We start from the raw sequence: 27,832 nt of genomic DNA, 5'->3' as shown, positions 1-27,832 counted from the left end.
ACAGTTCTATATACTACTATATACACCGCAGGAGAAATGCTAGCACAGGCTTCCAGTATCCGTATACAGTGCTATATACTACTATATACACCGCAGGAGAAATGCTAGCACAGGCTTCCAGTATCCGTATACAGTGCTATATACTACTATATACACCACAGGAGAAATGCCAGCACAGGCTTCCAGTATCCGTATACACTGCTATATACTACTATATACACTGCAGGAGAAATGCTAGCACAGACTTCCAGTATCCATATACACTGCTATATACTACTATATACACCACAGGAGAAATGCTAGCACAGGCTTCCAGTATCCGTATACAGTGCTATATACTACTATATACACCGCAGGAGAAATGCTAGCACAGGCTTCCAGTATCCGTATACAGTGCTATATACTACTATATAGACCGCAGGAGAAATGCTAGCACAGGCTTCCAGTATCCGTATACACTGCTATATACTACTATATACACTGCAGGAGAAATGCTAGCACAGGCTTCCAGTATCCGTATACACTGCTATATACTACTATATACACCACAGGAGAAATGCTAGCACAGGCTTCCAGTATCCGTATACAGTTCTATATACTACTATATACACCGCAGGAGAAATGCTAGCACAGGCTTCCAGTATCCGTATACAGTGCTATATACTACTATATACACCGCAGGAGAAATGCTAGCACAGGCTTCCAGTATCCGTATACACTGCTATATACTACTATATACAACACAGGAGAAATGCTAGCACAGGCTTCCAGTATCCATATACACTGCTATATACTACTATATACACCGCAGGAGAAATGCTAGCACAGGCTTCCAGTATCCGTAGTTTCAGGTGCTGCACATCTCGTATCTTCACAGCATAGACAATTGCCTTCAGATGACTCCAAAGATAAAAGTCTAAGGGGGTCATTCAACTGGCCCACGACGACCAATCCACTTTCCAGGAAACTGTTCATATAGGAATGCTCGGACCTGACACCCATAATGTGGTGGTCACCATCTTGCTGGAAACACTCAGGGAACGTGCAGCTTCAGTGCATAAAGAGGGAAACACATCATCATGGAGCAATGTCACATATCCAGTGGCCTTGAGGTTTCCATTGATGAAGAATGGCCCCACTATCTTTGTACCCCATATACCACACAATACCATCAATTTTTGTGTTCCAACAGTCTTGGAGGGATCTATCCAATATGGGTTAGTGTCCGACCAATAGCGGTGATTTTGTTTGTTAACTTCACCATTTACATAAAAGTTTCCTCATCACTGAACAAAATCTTCTGCGTAAACCGAGTGTCCTGTTCCAATTTTTGTTTTGCCCATTCTGCAGCACCTGAAACTACGGATACTGGAAGCCTGTGCTAGCATTTCTCCTGCGGTGTATATCTTAGTATATAGCAGTGTATACGGATACTGGAAGCCTGTGCTAGCATTTCTCCTGCGGTGTATATAGTAGTATATAGCAGTGTATATGGATACCGGAAGCCTGTGTTAGCATTTCTCCTGCGGTGTATATAGTAGTATATAGCAGTGTATACGGATACTGGAAGCCTGTGCTAGCATTTCTCCTGCGGTGTATATCTTAGTATATAGCAGTGTATACGGATACTGGAGGCCTGTGCTAGCATTTCTCCTGCGGTGTATATAGTAGTATATAGCAGTGTATATGGATACCGGAAGCCTGTGTTAGCATTTCTCCTGCGGTGTATATAGTAGTATATAGCAGTGTATACGGATACTGGAAGCCTGTGCTAGCATTTCTCCTGCGGTGTATATAGTAGTATATAGCAGTGTATATGGATCCTGAAAGCCTGTGCTAGCATTTCTCCTGCGGTGTATATAGTAGTATATAGCAGTGTATACGGATACTGGAATCTTGTGCTAGCATTTCTCCTGTGGTGTATATAGTAGTATATAGCAGTGTATACAGATACTGGAAGCCTGTGCTAGCATTTCTCCTGCAGTGTATATAGTAGTATATAGCAGTATATAGAGAAGAGGGTTGCATTGACAATCCAACACAATGGGCAGCACATTGAACACATTTTATAAGTGGTCAGAAACTTGTAAATAACTCATGAAAGAATAAAGTTACGTTAAAACCAAGCACATCATTGTTTTTCTTGTGAAATTCCCAATAAGTTTGGTGTGTCACATGACCCTCTTCCTATTGAAAAAACAAAAGTTGGATATAAAATGGCCGACTTCAAAATGGCCGCCATGGTCACCACCCATCTTGAAAAGTTTCCCCCCTCACATATACTAATGTGCCACAAACAGGAAGTTATCACCAACCATTCCCATTTCATTAAGGTGTATCCATATAAATGGCCCACCCTGTATAATGTAAATGTGTAAAAAAAAAATAATAATTATATATTATTATATTTACACACTATAGATATAGATATAGAGAAAAAAAAAAAAGAAGTGAAGCAGCACTCAAGCAAAACCAAATCTGTGGGTGCAGGCAAAATGCACTTATGGAAAAAAGTAAGCAGCTGCAGCGCACCGGAGTATCCAAAAAAAAAAAAAAAATGTTTTCATATTCCGGTGCGCTGCAGATTATTATATTATTATTATTATTATTAAATTATTTTATATTATATTCTATATTATTTTATATTATATTATTTTATATTTTATTATTATTTTATATTATTTTATTATTATATTATATTATTTTATTTTACATTAGATTTTATATATACACACACACAAATATGTATACACACATACAGTACACATACATAGATTATGTAGCATACAAAAGATTATATACAGTATTCCAAAATTTCATGAAAAATTAAAAAAATTAGCATTTTTCCATCTTAGAAGCTCTCTGCTTGTAAGGAAAAATAGACATTTCAAAAAAAAATTATATATTGATTCACATATACAATATGTCTACTTTATGTTTGCATCATAAAGTTGATATGTTTTTATTTTTGGAAGACACCAGAGGGCTTCAAAGTTCAGCAGGAATTTTCCAATTTTTCACAACATTTTTTTAAATTGGAATTTTTCAGGGACCAGTTCAGTTTTATAGTGGATTTGAGGGGTCTTCATATTAGAAATACCCCACAAATGACCCCATTATAAAAACTGCACCCCTAAAAGTATTCAAAATGACATTCAGTAAGTGTGTTAACCCTTTAAGTGTTTCACAGGAATAACAGCAAAGCGAAGGAGAAAATTCTAAATCTTCATTTTTTACACTCATGTTCTTGTAGACCCAGTTTTTGAATTTTACAAGGGGTAAAAGGAAAGTGTGTAACCCAATTTCTCTCAAGCAAGGAAATACCTCATATGTGGATGTAAAGTGCTCTGTGGGTGCACTAGAGGGCTCAGAAGGGAAGGAGCGACAATGGAATTTTAGAGAGAGTTTTGCTGAAATTTTGTTTTGAGGGGGCATGTCGCATTTAGGAAGCCCTATGGTGCCAGAACAGAAAAAAAAAAAAAAAAAAAAACACAACATGGCATACTATTTTTGAAACTACACCCCTCAAAGAATGTAACAAGGGGTCCAGTGAGCCTTAACACCCCACAGGTGTTTGATAAATGTTCATTAAAGTGGGATGTGAAAAGAAATTTTTTTTTTCTACGCTAACCCCAAATTTTTCACTTTCACAAGTGGTAACAGGAGAAAATGTCCCCCACAATTTGTAAATACATTTCTTTGGAGTAAGGACATGCCTCATATTTGACGTAAATTGCTCTGAGGGTGCACACCAGGTCTCAAGAGCAGGAGCGCCATTCAGCTTTTCGAGAATTTTGCTGGAATTGGTCAGGGGCCTTGAGTGTTTAAAGAGCTACCATTGTGCCAGAACAGTGCCGCCCCCCCCCCCCCTCCACCTCAAGTGCCATAATTTTGGAAACTGCACCTCTCAAGGAATGTAACAAGGAGTACAATGAGTATTTACATCTCACACGTCTTTTGAACAGTGGGCTGTGAAATGACAAAATAGTTTTCCCACAAAAATGCCAGTGTTACCCCAAATTTTTCATTTGCACAAAGAGTAATAGGAGAAGATGCCCCCAAAATGTTGTAACCCCATTGCTTCTGAGTATGGAAATACCCCATATGTGCACGTAACATGCTGTGTGGGTGCACTACAGGGCTCAAGAGTCAGAGAGCCATGTTCGCATTTGAGACCTATGGCATACAACAAAAAAACAAAAAAGAAACACCTACATGTGCCCCCATTACACACAGTACCCCCCTGGGGAAGGTGTAGGGGGGGGGGGCGTGGACTTGACATTTGGAATGGACGGGTGTTCCCAATATTTATTTTCCAGGATGAAGTGTACTATGTGGAAAATGAAATATTACAATTTCACTACTGATATGCCAATTATGTTCCCAGAATGATGACCAAGAGTATAGCCAAAAGTAGAAAATATGTCTGCCCCAAACCCGATGCTCTGAATCATCATTCTGGGAATGTGACGTGTGTGGCCGTCCCTAACCTGTTGCCTCAAATACACACCCCACTCAGGTGGAGAGAGAGCGCTGCACATTTGAGGCAACATAAAAAAAAAAGTCCCTGATGATAGTGACTCAGTGACCCATTTTTGGAAAAAATACCCCCAGAGGTCCCAAGGTTTTTTTCCTTATTTTCTTAAAGAGTTTTTTTTTTTGGCAATTTAGTGGTTTTATGTGGTTAAAATTTGGAATGTACTCTGGACTTTGTACATTGGGGTCAAATTATGGGAAATTAAAAAGAAGAGGTAAAATTTGGTACTCGATGGAAGTGTGATGCTCCCTGAAGCAATCCTTACAGCAGAGGCCCAGATGATCAGGGCAAGTGTCACATTGATAGGTTGTGTCCTTCCGTATCCCCCTCTTATAACACACTTTGCAGTTTTTCTGGGATCGTCCCTTCTTTCCAGTGTGGGGGACTTCACCTGGAAAGTGTCAGCCCGGAACGATCCTAGCACCTATAACTCCAGTTCCTTGGAAAGTCCGGCCTGCTCTTTCAAGGTCAGCAAAGGTCAGGGCCTTTAGGACTTCTTGGAACTGGAGGAATGTTTGTGTTGCCAGCGTACTGGGACAGTACAAAAGAGTTGTACATGGCAACCTGTATCAAGTAGACCACAACTTTTTTTGTACCATACCTGTGTTTTCCGCATGGTGTTATAGGCCTTGAGGACTTGATCAGAAAGATCAACTCCCCCATATACTGAATGTAGTACAGAATGAAATCAGGCTTGAGGACCGTTGTGGCACCTCACACAGGGACAGGTGAGCTGCAGTTACCATGAATAGTGGTCAGCATAAGGACATCCCTCTTATATCTGACCAGCAACAGGTTTTCATGGGTAAGGGCACGGGACTCACCCTTGGGCATAGGTGTCTGAACAAAATTTAGAGGGAGGCCTCTCTGGTTCTTCCACACGGTCCCACAAGCAGACGTGGATCTGGCGGCAAGGTATGTGAACAGAGGGATGCGGGTATAAAAGTTGTCCACGTAAAAGTTGGTAACCCTTATCCAGCAGTGGGTGCACAAGGTCCCAAACGAGTTGCTTGCTAACACACAGAGTGGGGGATATTCTAGGGGGGGTTCAACATGGGATTCCCATTCTTCATATACTCAAAAAACTTTATGAGCGTACCTACAGGTACACTTACAAGTTTAGAGTTTCATGTCTTACCGCGCCCGCATCAAGGGAATATACTGACGGAAGAGGAGTCTCCCCTTAAAACGGGAAAAAGACTCATCTACAGAGAGCTCCCTCACTTTGTAAAGGCGGTCATAGGCAGGATCACTTCAGGGGGACATGCAGAGTAATGCATTATCAGTAAAGTATTATCAGAGTAATGCAGGCATTTCTGTATGGCCTCAAACCATCCTCGTGTCATGACTATACCATAGAGTGGGGTCTGGTAGAGGACGTTCCCACTCCAGTACTGCCTGACACTGTTTTTTGACTAGGCCCATGTGCAACACGAGGCCCCAAAATGTCCTCATTTTGGCTGCATCGACGGCGGACCATCCAATGGGCCTCAGACAGGGCATGGACCGGACTGGGAAGCCTGCTGAAATCCTTCAGCAGGCTTCCCGGTCTGGTCCATGCCCTGCGAGTGGCAAGGACCAGAATTCCTACGAGTGTACAGGAACGCCCTGGGTCCTGAAGTCCCAGGGAGCCAGGGTGTGTCCTAGACTGGTTAACGCATACCCGCACTTTCAGATAACTATTCAAGATAAGTTATTTTGTGTACTTATTAATATTTAATTGTAAATGACAATTTTAACCATTCCCCCCCCCCCCATTATATAACCTGTCAATGTAATTTTTACAATTTTTTTATTTTTATTTTTTAATCTGCAGACTCCATCACCAATTTTCAGTTACCCCTTAGAAGAGCAGGAGAATGACATTTCTTCCATGTGCGCAGTATACATCTATCTCTATAGTGCACCCTCAGAAGAGAGGATCCTGCTCCTCTATATCCCTATAGTACACCCTCAGAAGAGAGGATCCTGCTCCCCTATATCTCTATAGTACACCCTCAGAAGAGAGGATCCTGCTCCCCTATATCTCTATAGTACACCCTCAGAAGAGAGAGGATCCTGCTCCTCTATATCTCTATAGTACACCCTCAGAAGAGAGAGGATCCTGCTCCTCTATATCTCTATAGTACACCCTCAGAAGAGAGGATCCTGCTCCTCTATATCTCTATAGTACACCCTCAGAAGAGAGGATCCTGATCCCCTATATCTCTATAGTACACCCTCAAAAGAGAGGATCCTGCTCCCCTATATCTCTATAGTACACCCTCAGAAGAGAGGATCCTGCTCCCCTATATCTCTATAGTACACCCTCAGAAGAGAGGATCCTGCTCCCATATATCTCTATAGTACACCCTCAGAAGAGAGGATACTGCTCCTCTATCTCTCTATAGTACACCCTCAGAAGAAGAACAGAATTAAAAGGGCAGTACTGAGCAGTGTAAGCTGTAATCCAGCACTGGGATGAAATACAACACTTACTCTAAGATGCAACCCTTTCTGAGTCTCTCCCTAAGCACTCCCCATCTATATTAACTTAATCCCTCTGAGTTGATCAAAGGGAATAATGAGTTGAGAAGGGGGGAGGTTACAGCTAGAAAAGTGGGGAGCTATATTTAAAAAAAAAAAATTGCAGAGTTTTTGAAATTTTATTGACGTTTTAAAGCCCACCGCTGCAGAGGTAAGCAGGATACCAATACTGTATTTTTATCAAAGGTTTTATGCATCTTTGTGAACAAAAGCGTAAGAAACCTGTAAGCGAAGCAGCAGTAGTATTCTGAAATTTCTCTTCCACATTTCTTTGGTTAAAAGAATCCAAAACCTACTATTTTCCAGTTCATAAATACAAAATGTGTCTTTCATTTCAGTTAATTTAAAAAGAGCTGCATTGTTACTGTTCCCTGGTGGCATCTGAAGAGCACTTGCCCAGAAACATTATTGAATTTCAGTGCTAGTTATGTACACAAAATGTGGTGAAAGAGGGAAAAACCTGCAAAATATAGAAATATTGTATTGCTTCAAATCTTTAAGTGTTTTATAAAGTATCAATAACACTACAGAAATACAACAGGTCAATAGGTTCTATGGGCAGACACTGGGCGTCTTGGTGCCAACAGGCACATATAGTACCGGGTAAGATTTTCCAGTAGACCGCTGTATTAATAGAAATATCCACTTTTTTCTTCCCAAAGAAATTCCTTAGGTCATAGAAATCTAGAGCACAAAAAGATTTGAATGTAGAAATATTTAGAGAGAGTAAAACAGAGGTAAAAAAATAATTAAAAATAAATATAAAACTTTCCGCTTTCAGGTCAAGTGTTTGCCAGGAGCAGAGATATAAATGTAAGTTATGGGTAAATTGTTGGGGAGAAGGTTTAATTTCTGAGAACACTTGGTCTATTTAATGTATTAATAAAGTTCAGCTTTTTGTATTAAAGGGGTACTCCGCTGGACAAATTTTTTCTTAATCAACTGGTGCCAGAAAGTTAACAGATTTGTAAATTACTTCTATTTAAAAATCTTAATCCTTCCAGTACTTAGCTGCTTTATGTTCCAGAGGAAGTTCTTTTCTTTTTGAATTTCTTTTGTCTCACCACAGTGCTCTGCCGACACCTCTGTCCATTTCAGGAACTGTCCGGAGCAGGAAAGGTTTGCTATGGAATTTGCTCCTGCTTCAAACAGTTCCTAAAATGGACAGTGGTGTCAGAGAGCACTGTGGTTACAAAGAAAATAAATTAAAAAAGAAAAGAACTTCCTCTGGAGCATACAGCAGCTGATAAGTACTGAAAGGATTAAGATTTTTTACCTCAAAGACGCAGGGGGTACCTGTACGGCCTGTGCCTGGTCTATAATGCGGGGGTCACGGCGTGACCCCGCATCATACCGGGTCGGTCCCAGCGGCTAATGAAAGCCGAGACCCTGGGCAAATAGCATACCGACCGTTTTGCCACGTGCTATTAACCCTTTTGACGCAGTGTTCAAAGTTGAATACCCCAAAAACGTGAAACCCTGCGTCCTGAAAGGGCGTACCTGGCAGGCAGTAATGGACATGCTTAGGAAGGAATCTGCGCTTGTCTTGGGGCTAAATGGCTATGTTGTGAGATTACCATAATACTGTGGCTAGCTTTTTGTGTACTGTTATTTCCTGTTCCTCAAAAGACCTGTGGTTTTCAATCAGGGTGCCTACAGCTGTTGCATTAGTTGCAGATTGATCTCCCTCCCACCAAGTGATCCCTCCACCCATTGAAGCAGACAGGCTCCATGTCATCAGCTGACTAGTGAAGTAATGTCTTGGCCGCATTGAAAGCTGGGAAAAATCTGAGACAACAAATCACTTTGTATGCCGTTAATAAATATTGGAGTGAAAATCACAGAAGAATTGTGAGAAAACCATCACACACAGGTACAGACACTATATTATGAACTACACTAACTTTACAGCCCCTGTAGCTTAGTCAAAGAAAAATCCTGAAATACCCCTATAAGGGGTTAAATAGAAGTAATTTACAGATCTGTTTAACTTTCTGGCACCAGTTGATTTAAAAAAATTAAATAGAAAAAAATTGTCCAGCGTAGTACCCCTTTAAAAAGTTGAACTTTGGCTGTCCGAGCATGCTTTGAGTTGTAGTTTTGCAACAGCTGGAGGTCCACAGTTTGGAGCCCTAGGACCTAGTGGAATCTACCTGTACTCCCTGTGTCCTAGACGGGAAACTTCCTTGTTTGTAAGTGTAGGGTCGCTTTTCTCCCTCCCACACATCAGACACCCTCATTGAAACAAACGTGCTCCCTTCCATGCAATAGACCAATGTTTTCTGGCAAATGTGCCTCCAGCTGTTGCAAAACTCAAATTCTTGCAGAATAATCTCCCTCCCAGCCAGCGTTCACTCTACCCACTAGAGCACAGATAGGCTCCCTGTGAACACCTGACTAGTGATGTAATGTCTCGGGCCACACTGCAACCTGGGAAAACCTGAGAAGACACTCATTTTGTTTTCTGTTAAAACAAAAAATTGGGGGAAAAAAAAAAAAAAAAATCACACAATTGCTAGAACACCATGAAACACATGTACAGACTATATTATAAACTACACTAACTTTACAGCCCCTGTAGCACAGTCAAACAAAAAATCCCAGAATACACCTTTAAGTACATGCAAGCATTCAAAAGTATTTGTAGTTCTAGTTAGTACGATTGAAAGACACATGTCCATCAAATTCAGTCAGTGACGTGAAAGGAAGGGGTATATGTGGATCAAGGGGAGGGGATGAGATTCTGTATTTCTACATGTAAATTAATGCTATTTTGTTCTAGGAGAAGTTCCTAAGTAGACTGTTCCATAAATTCACAGTTCTCATGGTAAGTTCACAAATTTTGTATGGAGCAGGTAACTTAAATCCCAGCCCTTTAATCACCTATATAGGAAAATTGTCACCCATTCACCCGCACTATAACCCAATTCACTGGGTTATAGTGCGGGTGAACAGGAGGTCGATGCAGCGTCTCGGACTGCTATACCTACCTGTAGTCCGGAGCCCCGATCCTCCGAAGGTACCCCTCTTTCAGTGCTGACCTGAGCTCTAGAGGCGGGCTCGCCGGCTGTATTTAAATTTTCCTGTGTTGGTCACGTGACCAACGCTTATGAATATTTAAACCTAGCCGGCGAGCCCGCCTCCAGGGCGCAAGTCAGCACTGAAAGAGGGGGACCTTCGGAGGATCGGGGCTCCAGACTACAGGTAGGTATAGCCGTCTGAGACCCTGCATCGGTCTCCTGTTCACCTGCACTATAACCCGGTGTATCGGGTTATAGTGCGGATGAACAGGTGACAGTTTTCCTTTAAAGGAGTATTTAGTTGCTAGACATTTTATCCTCTATCCAAAGGATAGGGGATAAGATGTCTGATCGCAGAGGTCATGCTGCTGAGCCCCCCCCCCCCCCCACCACCACCACCACGGTGATCTCCTGCAGCACCCGGCGTTCTAAACAAACGCTGAGTTCCTGCGCCAGTGGTTGTGACATCACGGCCACACCCCTCATGACATCACACCACACCCCCTCCATTCATGTCTATGGAAGGGGACGTGTCAGCCAACACTCCCCCTCCCATAGACATGAATGGAGGGGGCATGGCATGAAGTCACGAGGGGCGTGGCGGTGATGTCACGATCACAGCCTCAGGCTCCGAGCATTCTGAACAAAGTGTTCGGAATGCTGGAGCACCAGAGTACCCCTTTAAGTTGTGACTGGAGCATTTAGGTGGTTAAATTCTTGCTGGCAACCCCACCAGGCACTAATTGGCCCCCGCATGACACAGCCAAGCATTTGAGATGGCGAGACCAAATTCATCAACAACAAGGATCATGTAGTCATGGATTGGCTCCAGGAACATGGCAATGAACTTTGTTTCCTAAAGCTTCACAGTCCCCAGGTGATAAACCTATAGGGCAGTGGCCCCTAAACCAGTCCTCAAGGCCCACCAACATACCGTGTGTTTTCAGTTATTCTATTGGAATAAAAAGGTAAAAATTCAAATTCTGCATTGTAGGTGGTCCTAGAGGACTGATTTGGGGGATAGGACATCCTTGTGACGCGGCAGAATGGGCTGTTCAGAGCATGTCATGACCTCCACCTATTATGCGGTAAGTACAGCGGTCTCCAAGCCGTGGACCTCCAAATGAAGCAGAACTACCCAGGCTGTCTGGGCATGCTCGGAGTTGTTTTGCAACAGCTCAAGCCCACAGTTTTAGGTCCAGGTGGAATAAAGGCCACATCAAATTGCTGTAGTTACGAATACCAAAAGAGATACAACATCCTACTGCGTGTGTTTCCATTAGTGGCCTATGTGTGTGCAATATAGTAACAAACGTCAGGGGCCTAGCTATGGGGGGGGGGGGTAGCAGTTGCACTGGGGTCCTGGTGCCTAAAGGGGCGTCAAAGAACATCTGCACCATAAGAGGCCAGTATTCTAGTTGGTACATAGTGGCTTGTTGCCAGAAGCATAGCTTCTGGACCAGAATGCAAAATGTGCAACAGGGCCCCATGTGCCAATCATAACACTGGTCTCTTATGGGGCAGATGTTCTTTGGGGCCCTCTTAGGCACCAGGGTCCTGATGCAACTTCTACCTCTGCACCCCCTATAGCTACGCCCCTGCCTGTTGCAGATTTGGCATCGGGGTCCAGATGCTACACGTTACGCCTCTGTGTAACTTATTATTGCACTGTTATTTGTGGAATTGCATGTTCTAGCTATTTGAATACTTTATGATCTGAACACTGTAAGGAATAGCAATAGGATTCCAAGTTCAGGCAGGTTGCACATGGTCCGTTCAGGAAAAACATTGGCACCCCCGATGACTCCCACCGATCAGTTTTTTATGTTTCATAATAAAACACCTTTTCGACAAAACCCCCCTTTATGATCTCGGGATCAATGAACTCCATGTGTTTATAGTTTAACCATTGTGAGGTTTATGGTGTTTGAAGGTACAAATTGTAAAAAAAAATGACTAAAAGAAAGATACATTAAAATAGTTTCGGAGAGTTGATCTACTGTACATAGACGGCACGAACGACTAGCTCACCTTCTGTATCCATGCCAGCAAACACCGGTGGTGCACACTTAAATCTGTGCAATCGCAGAAGTGTTGTAGCTTCTCGTGGCTTTTCTTCTCAGTTTCCCGACATATAAAACATTCTTTTTCTATAAAAAAAAAAAAAAAAAGAAAGTAGTGAGAGAAAGTTCAGGTTCATCTGGTTTTTATTAAGATGAACCATTTGTTTCTTATTAAAAGTAATTAAAACATTATCTTCCCAACTTGAGAAATGCCGCAACCTGGAATTAAAAACAGATGGAGTCAAGTTCCTGATCTTGCGCATTAAATGGATACATCTGAGCTTCTAGTACACACAATGGCAAAAACTTGAGCGATTTGCCCATAGCAACCAATCACGGCTCATCTTTCATTTTACCACAGCTCCTTAAGATATAAAACATGAGTTGCTTGGGAAAATCACTCCAGTTTCTGTTTTAGATTGATAAATCAGGGCCATTGTGTTAGGAGAAGAGATGAGCAAACGTGTAGAACAAGGGTTAAGTCAGAACTTTGCTAGGTTTTCAGTTCAGCTAAACTAAAACTTTGCATGGTTCAGTTCAACAGAACCTGCTAAAATAACTTTAAAAGATTCATAAAGGATACGGAGTAAGAATCACATGCCCTCAGGGAATCCCATGATGCCTTTTCAACAGCTCTACCAGCCAGCCATTCACGAGGCAACTTATAGGTGATGTCAGAGCCACCATAAAATCCTATGCACATAGCTTAAACAGCCACTGTAGATAGACTGTGTTAGGTGAAGATCTCTGTGAGGGACACTGAGCAGTGACCAACACAGATAGGAGTAAGAGCCACATATACAATTGCAGTAAAGCAGCAGAGAGTGTTCTGCATCTGTTCTGTCAGCTAAAAATCTGTTTTCATTGAAAGTCAAGTCAGACAGTCTTGTTTTTTTGTGTTACACTAATTGTGAAGTAACCCAAAGAGACCACCATGTGGGCGTTGCCTTTCATATTGCCCTACTGATTTCCAGCTAACATCTAGCCATAGGAATTTTTCATTATATATATATATTTTTATTTATGCATTTATTTTTATATTATTAAAATGCCCTGTTCTAAGTCTTGGTGTGGCTTCACAGTTTTTTTTTTAAACACTGGGAAAAAATGCCATGCCTAGATGTTAATAGGTGAATAGGGGAATATAAAGCTCATATAGACCTGTGATGTTTTTTCTTTATGGAGATTTTTTTTAACCCCCACTTCAGTAGCAGTTCTTTTTAAAGGCAGCATAATGAAAAAAAAAAAAAAAAAAAAAAAAAAACAGGCATTCATAAAAAAAAGCCTGTGTAAATGCAAAAAGGCAAAAAAGAAATATACTTTATATATCATCAATGCTATTTTGGGAAGGTAGATTCTGTGTCGCATTTTGAGAGACAAGGAAGCAGTGCAAAAAGTATGTATGAAGAAAACCTAAAAAAGGTAAAATCTAAAATGGCCGCTTATGTAATCCTATATAGAAAAGTGAATAAAAACGAAGAAAAAGAACAGAATCAGTCTGATTTTAATAAGTTAAATAACAGTGCAAGACTTTTTGGGGAGTTTTAAACTGAATTAACAAAGCGACATTATTATCTGGAAGATAAAAGGAGGAATATTCCGGGTGCGTTCTGCACAGCGACAAAAACATTGAACCACTTGGAGCATAAAATGGAAAATTACAGCATAAATGTCTGAACTCCAATAACAGCAAATACAATCTCAAGCATTGTTAGCTCTTGTATGTTACGGCGGCCTTTCTATGAACGTGTCACACACACTAAGCCTGTATAAATTTTGAATAAAAATATATTAAAAAAGGGAGAAGGCTTATGCAAATGTGGATGGATAAGACAGTAGAAACCATTGGTGGAGCCGGACATGGTGACCGGTAAGATTCCAGATCTCATTTGTCAGGGGTCCCTTAGGAAAAGATTAAAATAAAATAAAAAAAAAAAAAAAAAAACAGCCCTTAAAGGGTTATCCAACATTTAAACACATACTCCCTGAGTGACTGAATGTGGTGGTCCGACATCTACGACCCAGTGCCGGTTCTGCCTATAGGCAAAATAGGCAGCCACCTTGTGCGTCCTCTTGATGGGGGAACCACTCTGCCCGCTGACTGCTGATGGGGGTTTGTGTGCAGATTCTTCCATAATCGTGCACTTACACATGCTGTATGTGTGTTGCAGTGTATCACCCCAGTAGTAAGGTGGGGAGTGTCAAAGGCCGGGGCCAATGGGTGGGGTCAAGAGGCGGCAAAATTAGCTTTCATCTTGGGATGCAAAAATCCTTGCACCAGCCCTGCTAGGACAACCTGACCATCATGGAGAGCAGGGTCGACATACATTCTCTATGGGAGTGCAGGAGATACCCGAGTACTGTGATCCTGTATCTCTGGGCGTTTCCATAGACTGTAGCACATCCTAGAGGTCGGACCCATCGCGTTCAGTCACATGCACTTTTTTTTGGATAGGGGATACATTTCTAAATGCTGGAGTACTAATTTAAAGTGTACCAGTCAGGGGTGTACACAGCTTAAACATGTGTCCATGTGGATAGCCCCATTTAAATTAATTTAAATGAAAAAAACGTGTGTTGGGTTGCTGTTTGCAGTACCACGGCTCAGGAGGAAGCTCGGTAGGAAAGAGGTACCGGAATTTCCACATCACAAAGCTTTGGTGATATTCTATGAGCAGGGACATCTCTGCAGCTCCCAAAAGGTAACTGTATCCACCTGTGAGGGATGACCTACAAAATTATCCATCACCCATAGCCTAATGTGGCATCTGTTTATTTATGGAATGGGACAGTGTGGCCTCCAAATTGTGGCCCTCCACATGTTGCAAAGCTACAACTCCCAGCATGCCCGGACAGCCAACGGATGTCCGGCCATGCTGGGGGTTGTAGCTTTGCAATATGTTGAGGGCCACAATTTGGAGACCACTGTACTAGGCTATTCCATAAATCCATTTTAGTGGCATAGGAGCTTTCTTCACATACACGCTAAATGTAGGGGCAAAACTTGACATGAACAGGGCCTTAAAGGGATACTTCGGTTGAACACTCTTTTCTAAATCAACTGGTACCATAAAATTTAACAGATTTGTAAATTACTTCTATTTAAAACTCTTAAAAGGGTTGTCCAGGAGAAATTTTTTCTTTTTTTAAAAATATATATCTAAACTGTCTCCAGAAAGTTAAACAGATTTGTAAATTACTTCTCTTAAAAAAAATGTTAATCCTTTCAGTACATATGAGCTGTTGAAGTTGAGTTCTTTTCTGTCTAAGTGCTCTCTGATGACTCCTGTCTCAGGAACTGTCCAGAGTAGAAGCAAATCCCCATAGCAAACCTCTTCTACTGTGCAATTCCTGAGACAAGCAGAGATGTCAGCAGAGAGCACTGTTGCCAGACCGAAAAGAACAGCTCAACTTCAGCAGCTGACAATTATTGGAAGGATTAAAAAAAAATGTAATACAAGTAACAAATCTGTTTAACTTTCTGGAGCCATTTTATATAAGAAAAAAAAAAAAAAGTCCCCCCCCCCCCCCCTGAAATACTCCTTTAATCCTTCCAGTACTTAGCTGCTGTATGCTCCACAGGAAGTTCTTCTATTTTTGAATTTCTTTTCTTTCTGACCACAGTGCTCTCTGCTGACTCCTCTGTCCATGTCAGGAACTGTCCAGAGCAGGAGCAAATCCCGATAGCAAACCTCTCCTGCTCTGGACAGATCCTGACAAGGACAGAGGTGTCAGCAGAGAGCACTGTGGTCAGACTGGAAAGACTACACAACTTCCTCTGGAGCATACAGCAGCTGATAAGTCCTGGAAGGATTAAGATTTTAAATAGAAGTCATTTACAAATCTGTTTAACTTTCTGGCACCAGTTTATTTTCAAAATATTTTCCACCGGAGTACTCCTTTTCACTTAAAGAACTTTTTATGCCACCACTGTGTCAATAAGCAAAAGGTTAAGCACACCAGTAGGATTCTCAGTGGCACTTCTCAGACTTATCCACCTGATGAGCAGCTTTATCTAAAAGATCCTTTTTTTTTTGTATTTTGTATATTTTTACTGGTCTGGTTGCCCGGGTTTCAGGACTGTAGTAGGAAGCATGACCTGCAACAAGAGAGCATACAGGTCCATACAGTGTTGCACTCACCAAGGGGTGTTACTCTGAGAGTACAACACATACATTGATATTATCATTCTATTTTGTAGGAGGATCCTTTTTGTGGTATTTTGTATACTAATCCTGATGTGGTTGTTTGGGTTTTGGGATGGATCAGGAGGAATCGGACCTGCAACAAGTGAGCTTACAGGTCCATATGGGTGTTGCACCCTCAGCTTTACACCCCTTGGTGCGCGCAACACTTGCATTTTGATTCTATTTTGTCTTTAAAGGGGTACTCCTCCCCCTTAGATATTTATCCCCTACCCAAAGGATAGGGGATAAGATGTCTGATCGCAGGGGTCCCACTGCTGAGAACCTCCGTGATCTCCCTGCTGCACCCTGCATCCGTTTAGAGCGTTGGGTGCAGTGCCTGAGGCTTGTGACATCACGGCTATGCCCCCTCAATCCAAGTCTATGGGAGGGGGAGTGACGGCCATCACACCCCATCCCATAGACTTGCATTGAGGGGGCATGGCTGTGACCTAACAAGCATAGCGTGGACGTGAAGTCACGAACCTCCACCCCGCATGGCCAGTCATCCAGCACAGATCGAAGTTTGCTCCATGCACCGGATGTCTGGGGTGCCGGAGCAGAGATCGTGGGGGTCCCATACTATGAAACATCTTATCCCATATTCTTTGGATAGGAGATAAGATGTCTAGGGGCGGAGTACCCCTTTAAAAATGTTGGCCTTTTATCCTCTGTTTCAATAAAATAAGTTTTGATGGCATTCAAAGAGCATTCTACTTTATATATATTTATTATACATAATGTTTTGACAGGTTGTAAATCCCAAAAATTATAAAAAAAAAAAAAAAATAGTTAGGAGTCTGCATTACGCTTTGGGTTTAGGGCTCATTATATATTTAAATGTAACCTATACTCAAAATCCCAAATGTCTACATTGTCCAAAACAAGGCGAGAAACTGCCCAAAATGAAACACCTGTATAAAAGCTCCACAAAACCCCAGCCTGAGCTTTCTAAAACAAGCAGCCATTGGAATGGCAGAAAACACTCGGTTGTAATCCAAAAACACATTTAGGAATGGCGCGCTCTTAAATCAGCTCCGCAAATTGTATTCCTGGAGGTAAAAAACATAAACATAAAGAGCCATTCATTTATATTGTGCACATTACATGTAAAAATATCTAAATGTATCAAAACCCAGACTCTGAGTGTAAACGTCGTCTGATTTATTCGGCTTGTCAGTAAGGAAATCGACTATGTGCTATTATAGAGAGCATTTTACTTTCTTTATGCATAAAGAGACGTTTTATAATGTAAATGTAGCCGACAGCCAGTGCTGAAATCTCCATGCAGATCTGAATTTGTCTTCAAGGTCACAAAATTGGATCATTGTTGTACATGTCAAGAACAATTTAATCTGGACATTTTTCCTTTTAATACATATTGTCTTTTCCATTAGCTTTCACCATTTTTATTTTTAGGTCAGGATTTTTTCCTTCTTCATGATGAGGGAATTCATAATCTCCTGTATTGGTTGAGCAACAACATATCTTTACATAAGTAAGACTTTAAACCTTTTAAAATAATTAAAGGGGTACTCCCGTGGAAAACTTATTTTTTTTTATATCAACTGGTGCCAGAAAGTTAAACAGATTTGTAAATGACTTCTATTAAAAAAATCTTTATCCTTCCAGTACTTTTTAGGGGCTGCATACTACAGAGGAAATGCTTTTCTTGTTGGATTTCTCTTCAGTCACGACCACAGTGCTCTCTGCTGACCTCTGCTGTCCATTTTAGGAACTGTCCAGAGCAGGAGAAAATCCCCATAGCAAATATATACTGCTCTGGACAGTTCCTAAAATGGGCAGAGGTGTCAGCAGAGAGCACTGTGCTTGTGACGGAAGAGGAATCCAAAAGTAAAAAGCATTTCCTCTGTAGCATACAGGCCCTAAAAAGTACTGGAAGAATTAAGATTTTTTAATAAAAGTAATTTACAAATCTTTTTTTTTTTTATCATCTGGTGCCAGAAAGTTAAAGTTTTCCACGGGAGTACCCCTTTAAATAAATCACTCAATCATCCCATGCTGTTTGAGTGGGGTGGGTTGAAAGAAATAACATATATAAGGTGTGTTTACATCTTGTTTTGTGCATCCGTTCAAATTTCAAATATTATCTTCTGTCGTATCCCATTCATTTCAATGAGCTGACCGGAGTCACCTAGTAGGCTCATTGACACACCATATCTGGTTCTTGGACCGGAGCAGACCACTAGCCGACTCCGATCAGCTCGTTTCAATAAATAGGATACAGCGCAGGTCCAGCAAGGATTCAGCATTAGGCGGTTTTCAAATTCTTCCACTGGATCCAGCTGCCAGATACACCCTTAGCTAGCCCCGGTCCCCCACAGCTACAGTTAGCCCAAGTGCGGTCCCCAGATCTTCTGTCTTCTCCCTACTGCCAATACAGCATTCTTTGCAGGACCTGCTGCCGGTTCAGCCAATCACTGGTTGAGACTGGGCACTGCTGTGGCCAGTGATTGGCTGATCCGGCAGGCCCAGCTCTGAACACTCATTTCAAACAGAAGAAGAAAAGATCGAGGGACTGGATAGATGGAAAATGGGAGATGTGGGGGCTAGAGCCAGGTAAAGGCGCATTCACATCTTGTTTTATGAATCCGTAAGGCTGGAAATATTCCATAAGTAAAACTTACTGATATCTAATAAAAATATATAATTATGATTATAAATCATATATTCTATAAATAAAAATAAATATATTTTAAATTAATGCATATATTATATTAAAAAAAAATTAATGTATAAATAATATCTATATATACACACACCTTTACTCTTTAGCAGCCAGCCTACTTTAGCCTTTAACCTGTTAAGGATGCAGGGTGTACCTATACGCCCTGTGCCTGATCCCCTGCTATGTCGTGGGTTACGAGCTGACCCTGCGTCATAGCGGGTTGATCCCGGCGACCATCAACGGCCGGGACCAGTGTAATTCCAGACATCACGTATTGCAGTAATGCCCAGCATTAACCCTTTAGACGTGGCGATCAAAAAAAATAAATAAGCATTCCCGGGAGCTCAGTAGGGTGAACCTGCAGCATCCCGATTAGCTTAGAGGATGGCGGGAGGGCCCTTACCTGCCCCCTCGCCGTCCGATCTCTTCTGCTATACTCCAGGCAGCCTTAGAGCAATCAAGCACAAATAACGCTGATGAATGTTATGCTATAGCATAGAACAATGTGTGCAATCAAAAAATTGCAGTATGGCCACGTGCATAAATGTATGAACTATAAAATTAACAAAATAAAACCGCTAGGTCAATGGAGCATACGTAAAAAAAATTCCCAAGTCCAAAATTGCATATTTTTGGTCACTGTGTACCCTAAAAAAAAAATGAATAAAAAAATGGTATAAAAAGTGATCAAAATAAAACCTATGTAAATTAAGTATCTTTGTAACCGTATGGACCTACAGAATAAATATAAGGTGCCATTTGTACTGAAAAGTGCACTGTGTAGAAACAAAAGTTGCTAAAAATTACAAAGTGGTGTCTTTTTCGCAATTTTGTCGCAGAAATACATTTTTTTTTCATAGGTGTTGTGGTGAAATGACTGATGTCATTACAAAGTAAAATTGGTGGCGCATAAAACAAGCCCTAATATAGGTCTACTGAAAGCATTATGATTTTTAGACGGTGAGGAGGAAAAAATAAAAGTGCAAAAAATGGAAAAAGTCCATAAAGGGTTAAATTTATTATTTAATTTACTGATTATTCAATTTACTTTAATTTTGATAAATACATTCCAAGAGCCTTTCCCATTTTTTCCGTACAGACTGTTTTTTGTGATAGGATTTTTTTTTAGCTATAATTTTAGAGTATAGATAATGTATTTTCTTTAGCTTCCCATTCCACCCCCTCAAACGAAAATAAAAATAAGGAATTTTTTTTTTTTTTTTTTACAGTTTTCTGTGTAACAAATTGTAAATATATTCTCTGGGTTAAAATAATTATGTTAATTCCATATTTATACACTTTTTAAACGCGTTAAAAGAAAAATAAATCCCAGTGTTGCAAGACCCATAACTTTTTGCTGTATAATTTTTTTTTTTGTGGGAAGAGAGAGTTGTATTTTATTAAAATCTGTTTTTTTTTTTTTTATTTCTTCGTGGCTCTTTTTACAAATGTGGCCAAGAATGTGTTTAATTTTATTCTTTATTTTGAAGAAGGATGTAGATTTTTGTTTTTCATAGGACTTTATTGAAGTTTCATTTTCAACATTTATACAGCCCACAAGGCAACTTGGATACGTGATCTTATGTAGCTGTAACATTTTTACCCTTTCATGCACCATATAAATTGGTTCTGTGATCGCCCCACTTTTCCCTACACACCAACCTCTACTCTGCCCCCCAAATATTTAGTAAAGCATGACATTTATTCTATAAAATGTCTTTTCTCAGAATTTTATAGTTGGATTGCATTAGTGTTGTAGAGCATGTAGACATAATAAATGTGCAATAGAGTCTGGAAATATTGTTGATGTTGGCACATAACCTTCCATCAAGCAGTCAGTAGGGGTCCCAGCTCATAGATGCCAAAATAGTAAACCGTTTGTTAGGGTAAGTTCACATAGGCAAGAGATGCTGTTTTTTGACATGGAGAATGTGCCAATTTCTGCATAACAACAAGAATTTTTCACCTTATAAATCCCCTCTACCATTGACTTCAACATGCAAAAAAAAAAGTAGCGATAAGTGGCTTATGTTCTGCGCAGTCCAACACTTAAAATAACAGGAGCTTCAGGGTGGCACTCCCCACAGCTCTTGACACAGATTCTCATAATTTGTTTAAGCAATTTCTAAAACTGTGCTATCAGAAAAAAGTCACATGCAGGTAAATTGAGCTATTTTTTTCGTTGCTTCAAATCTGCAACTTGAGAATGCATCCATATGCAGACAATACCTGTTTTCATTCCCTGTCTGCTCCTCTGCCTGTGAAACTGTTCAACATGACAGCATGACAAACAACATTATTTTCTAAATTGTCCCAATAAAGTTTATTTTTCCTTTTCACGAGTATATATATATGTGGTGTCCCAGTACAGGACCTAGTCCTGTCCCTGTCTAAAGTCCCCTCAGCCAGAGTCCCTCCATTTCCAAAGGGCTCTCCTGCAGGGCTTACCCCTGGTCGCCTCATAAATTATGTTGATATATTATTTAATGTATAGGAAATATAAATGTATAGGACCTTTACCGGGTCATGTGATGTACAGCTGTAATGTATTATTGTTTAAGGACCTTACTGGGCCATGTGATGTACCCAGAGTTCACTGGGTCCAGGACTTCCAGGTTTGCTGACCAATGAGCTTAGTCCAGCCCCCTATTATATAAAGGGCTGTAGCCACTAAATTTGCTCTCTTGTTCCTGCTCTTTTCCTGCCTGGACACTAAAGAAGCACAAACAGCATAACTTCATTCAATTCATCTAGGCCAAAGCCTGAAAGAACCAGCAGCCACTAAAACCGTGAGTTATCAAACTCAACCTACCAAATCCTGTGTGACTACTACCAGCTAAACTTTTATAATTAGTAGCACAGTGGCCTGCATAAAAAAAGCTCATTATTTCAAGTCCCAGCAAAACCTGTGAGGAACCTGCATCCCGGTTTTCTCCAAAAGACTGCTTAATTGTAAAGACTGTTGCATACCAGTTAAAGTTTTCCAGTTACTTCATAAAATCTGCTGTGGACATTCAGTTTATTATCCCTGCCGTTTGTGGGGCGGTTGGCAGCAGGAACATTACTATTAAGCAAACCTCCCCCTGGCGTCACGACAACTAAGGGTTAATACCACCCGACCCTTCATTCACCATTGCCAAACCCCAGACACCACATATATAGTATAGGGCATTGAGAGGATTATGTAGTCTGTGGGAGTTGGTCAGGAGTGATGACATCACTCAGAGGGAGGGGCTAGAGATCAGAGTGATCCTGAGAGAGAGTAGAGGATAGTCACCTTAGGAGAGAGGGAGGAGCCAGGTAGCTGCTGTGACAACACCACACTGACAATGAGAGGACTATACAACTTTCTGTGCAGCTGAAAAAGCATGCTGAAGCAAGTGCAATTTATGACACAACTTGCTAATCTAGTGTTATGTCTTGGGGTGATACATTTATTCAATTAACTTTGTGGTACCAAAATAGCTCTAAGATTTTAAAAGGGTTATCTCAAGATTAAAAAGGTCTTAATCCACAACAAGGGGGATAACAAGTTGATCGGTGAAGGTCTAGCCACTGGGACACTCCCTGATGACAAGAAAGCCGGTCAATTGTACCGCAAGTGAATAAAGCAGCACTGTACATGCTTGGCCACTGCTCCATTCTCTCTCTCTATGTGGCTTTTGAACATTGCCTAGTGCTGAACTCTAACATTTGGAAACCCCATACAGAATGAATGGTGCGGTGGTCAAGTATGAACACTGCAACTCATAGGCGTGCGCACGGGGTGTGCCGGGTGTGCCCAGGCACACCCTAATCCAGTGGCGTTGCGACCCGGGTGCGGCCCGCACCGGGTGACACCAAGACGGTCCGCAGCACCCCCCATCTGTGCCCGACCGTCCTTGTCCAGCCCAGACCCCCGCCCCCCCCGCTGTGCGGTGCGGTGCGCCTGTCCGTCAGGCGCACCGCACAGCGCTGCCTCCTGCTCCTGTTTGTGCTCCTGTTTGTGCCCCGCCCCGCTCCGCGTTACTGCCGTCACATGACCATCAGGACGTCACGCTGTATTCAAGGACACCGGCCCCAGAGCGTGACGTGACGGTACGCGGCTCGCGGGGGGGGGGGGGTTGGGGGGGGGGGGGATAGGGTTAATCTGGGGGGTACTGCATTCCTACAGGGGGGGGGGAGAGGGGGTTAAACTGGGGGGTGCTACCATCTACTGGGGGGGGGGGTCATCAAGGGGGTACTACCTTCTAACAGGGTGGGGGGATAGGGTTAATCTGGGGGGTACTGCATTCCTACAGGGGGAGAGGGGTTAAACTGGGGGGTACTACCATCCTACTGGGGGGGGGTCATCAGGGGGGTACTACCTTCTAACAGGGTGGGGGGATAGGGTTAATCTGGGGGTACTGCATTCCTACAGGGGGGGAGAGGGGGTTAATCTGGAGGGTACTGCATTCCTACAGGGGGGAGAGGGGGTTAAACTGGGGGTGCTACCATCCTACTGGGGGGGAGGGGGTCATCAGGGGGGTACTACCTTCTAACAGGGTGGGGGGATAGGGTTAATCTGGGGGGTACTGCATTCCTACAGGGGGGAGAGGGGGTTAAACTGGGGGGTACTACCATCTTACTGGGGGGAGGGGGTACTTCCTTCCAACAGGGTGGGGGATAGGGTTAATCGGGGGGGTACTGCATTCCTACAGGGGGGAGAGGGGGTTAAACTGGGGGGTACTGCCATCCTACTGGGGGGGAGGGGGTCATCAGGGGGGTACTACCTTCTAACAGGGTGGGGGGATAGGGTTAATCTGGGGGGTACTGCATTCCTACAGGGGGAGAGGGGGTTAAACTGGGGGGTACTACCATCCTACTGGGGGGGGGGTTAATCTGGGGGTACTAATTGCCTGCTGGAGGGAGGGGGTTAATCTGGGGGTTACTACCTGCCTGCTGAGGGGAGAGGGTTAATCTGGGGCTACTACCTGCCTGCTGGGGGGAGGGGGTTAATCTTCGGTACTACCGGGGGGGGGGGGGAGGGGGTTAATCTGGGGCCCCGAGTAGGCAGGTAGTACCCCCAAATTAACCCCCTCCCCCCAGTAGGATGGTAGTACCCCCAGATTAACCCCCCCCCCCCCCAGTAAGAAGGTAGTACCCTCAAATTAACCCCCTCTTCCTGCCAGTAGGATAGGAAGGTAGCACCCCCAGATGCTGGTGGCCTCCATGTCTATTTTGCTTTTGTAGGGAACTGTACTGCCAACCTAATGTGGGGGGGGGGGGGAACTATGCTGCACACCTAATGTGGGGAACTATGCTGCACACCTAATGTGGGGAACTATGCTGCACACCTAATGTGGGGAACTATGCTGCACACCTAATGTGGGGAACTATGCTGCACACCTAATGTGGGGAACTATGCTGCACACCTAATGTGGGGAACTATGCTGCACACCTAATGTGGGGAACTATGCTGCACACCTAATGTGGGGAACTATGCTGCACACCTAATGTGGGGAACTATGCTGCACACCTAATGTGGGGAACTATGCTGCACACCTAATGTGGGGAACTATGCTGCACACCTAATGTGGGGAACTATGCTGCACACCTAATGTGGGGAACTATGCTGCACACCTAATGTGGGGAACTATGCTGCACACCTAATGTGGGGAACTATGCTGCACACCTAATGTGGGGAACTATGCTGCACACCTAATGTGGGGAACTATGCTGCACACCTAATGTGGGGAACTATGCTGCACACCTAATGTGGGGAACTATGCTGCACACCTAATGTGGGGAACTATGCTGCACACCTAATGTGGGGAACTATGCTGCACACCTAATGTGGGGAACTATGCTGCACACCTAATGTGGGGAACTATGCTGCACACCTAATGTGGGGAACTATGCTGCACACCTAATGTGGGGAACTATGCTGCACACCTAATGTGGGGAACTATGCTGCACACCTAATGTGGGGAACTATGCTGCACACCTAATGTGGGGAACTATGCTGCACACCTAATGTGGGGAACTATGCTGCACACCTAATGTGGGGAACTATGCTGCACACCTAATGTGGGGAACTATGCTGCACACCTAATGTGGGGAACTATGCTGCACACCTAATGTGGGGAACTATGCTGCACACCTAATGTGGGGAACTATGCTGCACACCTAATGTGGGGAACTATGCTGCACACCTAATGTGGGGAACTATGCTGCACACCTAATGTGGGGAACTATGCTGCACACCTAATGTGGGGAACTATGCTGCACACCTAATGTGGGGAACTATGCTGCACACCTAATGTGGGGAACTATGCTGCACACCTAATGTGGGGAACTATGCTGCACACCTAATGTGGGGAACTATGCTGCACACCTAATGTGGGGAACTATGCTGCACACCTAATGTGGGGAACTATGCTGCACACCTAATGTGGGGAACTATGCTGCACACCTAATGTGGGGAACTATGCTGCACACCTAATGTGGGGAACTATGCTGCACACCTAATGTGGGGAACTATGCTGCACACCTAATGTGGGGAACTATGCTGCACACCTAATGTGGGGAACTATGCTGCACACCTAATGTGGGGAACTATGCTGCACACCTAATGTGGGGAACTATGCTGCACACCTAATGTGGGGAACTATGCTGCACACCTAATGTGGGGAACTATGCTGCACACCTAATGTGGGGAACTATGCTGCACACCTAATGTGGGGAACTATGCTGCACACCTAATGTGGGGAACTATGCTGCACACCTAATGTGGGGAACTATGCTGCACACCTAATGTGGGGAACTATGCTGCACACCTAATGTGGGGAACTATGCTGCACACCTAATGTGGGGAACTATGCTGCACACCTAATGTGGGGAACTATGCTGCACACCTAATGTGGGGAACTATGCTGCACACCTAATGTGGGGAACTATGCTGCACACCTAATGTGGGGAACTATGCTGCACACCTAATGTGGGGAACTATGCTGCACACCTAATGTGGGGAACTATGCTGCACACCTAATGTGGGGAACTATGCTGCACACCTAATGTGGGGAACTATGCTGCACACCTAATGTGGGGAACTATGCTGCACACCTAATGTGGGGAACTATGCTGCACACCTAATGTGGGGAACTATGCTGCACACCTAATGTGGGGAACTATGCTGCACACCTAATGTGGGGAACTATGCTGCACACCTAATGTGGGGAACTATGCTGCACACCTAATGTGGGGAACTATGCTGCACACCTAATGTGGGGAACTATGCTGCACACCTAATGTGGGGAACTATGCTGCACACCTAATGTGGGGAACTATGCTGCACACCTAATGTGGGGAACTATGCTGCACACCTAATGTGGGGAACTATGCTGCACACCTAATGTGGGGAACTATGCTGCACACCTAATGTGGGGAACTATGCTGCACACCTAATGTGGGGAACTATGCTGCACACCTAATGTGGGGAACTATGCTGCACACCTAATGTGGGGAACTATGCTGCACACCTAATGTGGGGAACTATGCTGCACACCTAATGTGGGGAACTATGCTGCACACCTAATGTGGGGAACTATGCTGCACACCTAATGTGGGGAACTATGCTGCACACCTAATGTGGGGAACTATGCTGCACACCTAATGTGGGGAACTATGCTGCACACCTAATGTGGGGAACTATGCTGCACACCTAATGTGGGGAACTATGCTGCACACCTAATGTGGGGAACTATGCTGCACACCTAATGTGGGGAACTATGCTGCACACCTAATGTGGGGAACTATGCTGCACACCTAATGTGGGGAACTATGCTGCACACCTAATGTGGGGAACTATGCTGCACACCTAATGTGGGGAACTATGCTGCACACCTAATGTGGGGAACTATGCTGCACACCTAATGTGGGGAACTATGCTGCACACCTAATGTGGGGAACTATGCTGCACACCTAATGTGGGGAACTATGCTGCACACCTAATGTGGGGAACTATGCTGCACACCTAATGTGGGGAACTATGCTGCACACCTAATGTGGGGAACTATGCTGCACACCTAATGTGGGGAACTATGCTGCACACCTAATGTGGGGAACTATGCTGCACACCTAATGTGGGGAACTATGCTGCACACCTAATGTGGGGAACTATGCTGCACACCTAATGTGGGGAACTATGCTGCACACCTAATGTGGGGAACTATGCTGCACACCTAATGTGGGGAACTATGCTGCACACCTAATGTGGGGAACTATGCTGCACACCTAATGTGGGGAACTATGCTGCACACCTAATGTGGGGAACTATGCTGCACACCTAATGTGGGGAACTATGCTGCACACCTAATGTGGGGAACTATGCTGCACACCTAATGTGGGGAACTATGCTGCACACCTAATGTGGGGAACTATGCTGCACACCTAATGTGGGGAACTATGCTGCACACCTAATGTGGGGAACTATGCTGCACACCTAATGTGGGGAACTATGCTGCACACCTAATGTGGGGAACTATGCTGCACACCTAATGTGGGGAACTATGCTGCACACCTAATGTGGGGAACTATGCTGCACACCTAATGTGGGGAACTATGCTGCACACCTAATGTGGGGAACTATGCTGCACACCTAATGTGGGGAACTATGCTGCACACCTAATGTGGGGAACTATGCTGCACACCTAATGTGGGGAACTATGCTGCACACCTAATGTGGGGAACTATGCTGCACACCTAATGTGGGGAACTATGCTGCACACCTAATGTGGGGAACTATGCTGCACACCTAATGTGGGGAACTATGCTGCACACCTAATGTGGGGAAC

At 43.3% G+C, this 27,832-nt stretch overlaps 1 protein-coding gene across 5 annotated transcripts in view; it reads right to left on the bottom strand.

Annotated features, from left to right (window-relative positions):
• The window catches only part of LOC130275340 (uncharacterized), a 505,363-nt gene that overhangs the window by 459,704 nt on the left and 17,827 nt on the right, over positions 1–27,832 (bottom strand). For all 5 annotated transcript variants that reach the window (XR_008844734.1, XR_008844735.1, XM_056523209.1 and 2 more), the window contains one exon: positions 12,115–12,233. Coding sequence is in view for 3 of the 5 variants with exons in the window: in XM_056523209.1 (XP_056379184.1) it covers positions 12,115–12,233 (119 nt within the window). In the remaining 2 variants the exon portion in view is untranslated. The remainder of the gene's footprint in view (positions 1–12,114; positions 12,234–27,832) is intronic.

The sequence above is a fragment of the Hyla sarda genome, chromosome 6 (assembly GCF_029499605.1).
Source record: "Hyla sarda isolate aHylSar1 chromosome 6, aHylSar1.hap1, whole genome shotgun sequence".
Taxonomy (NCBI): domain Eukaryota; kingdom Metazoa; phylum Chordata; class Amphibia; order Anura; family Hylidae; genus Hyla; species Hyla sarda.
The sequence above is the reverse complement of the archived record's forward strand: the minus strand, read 5'-3'. Positions and strand labels throughout refer to the sequence as shown.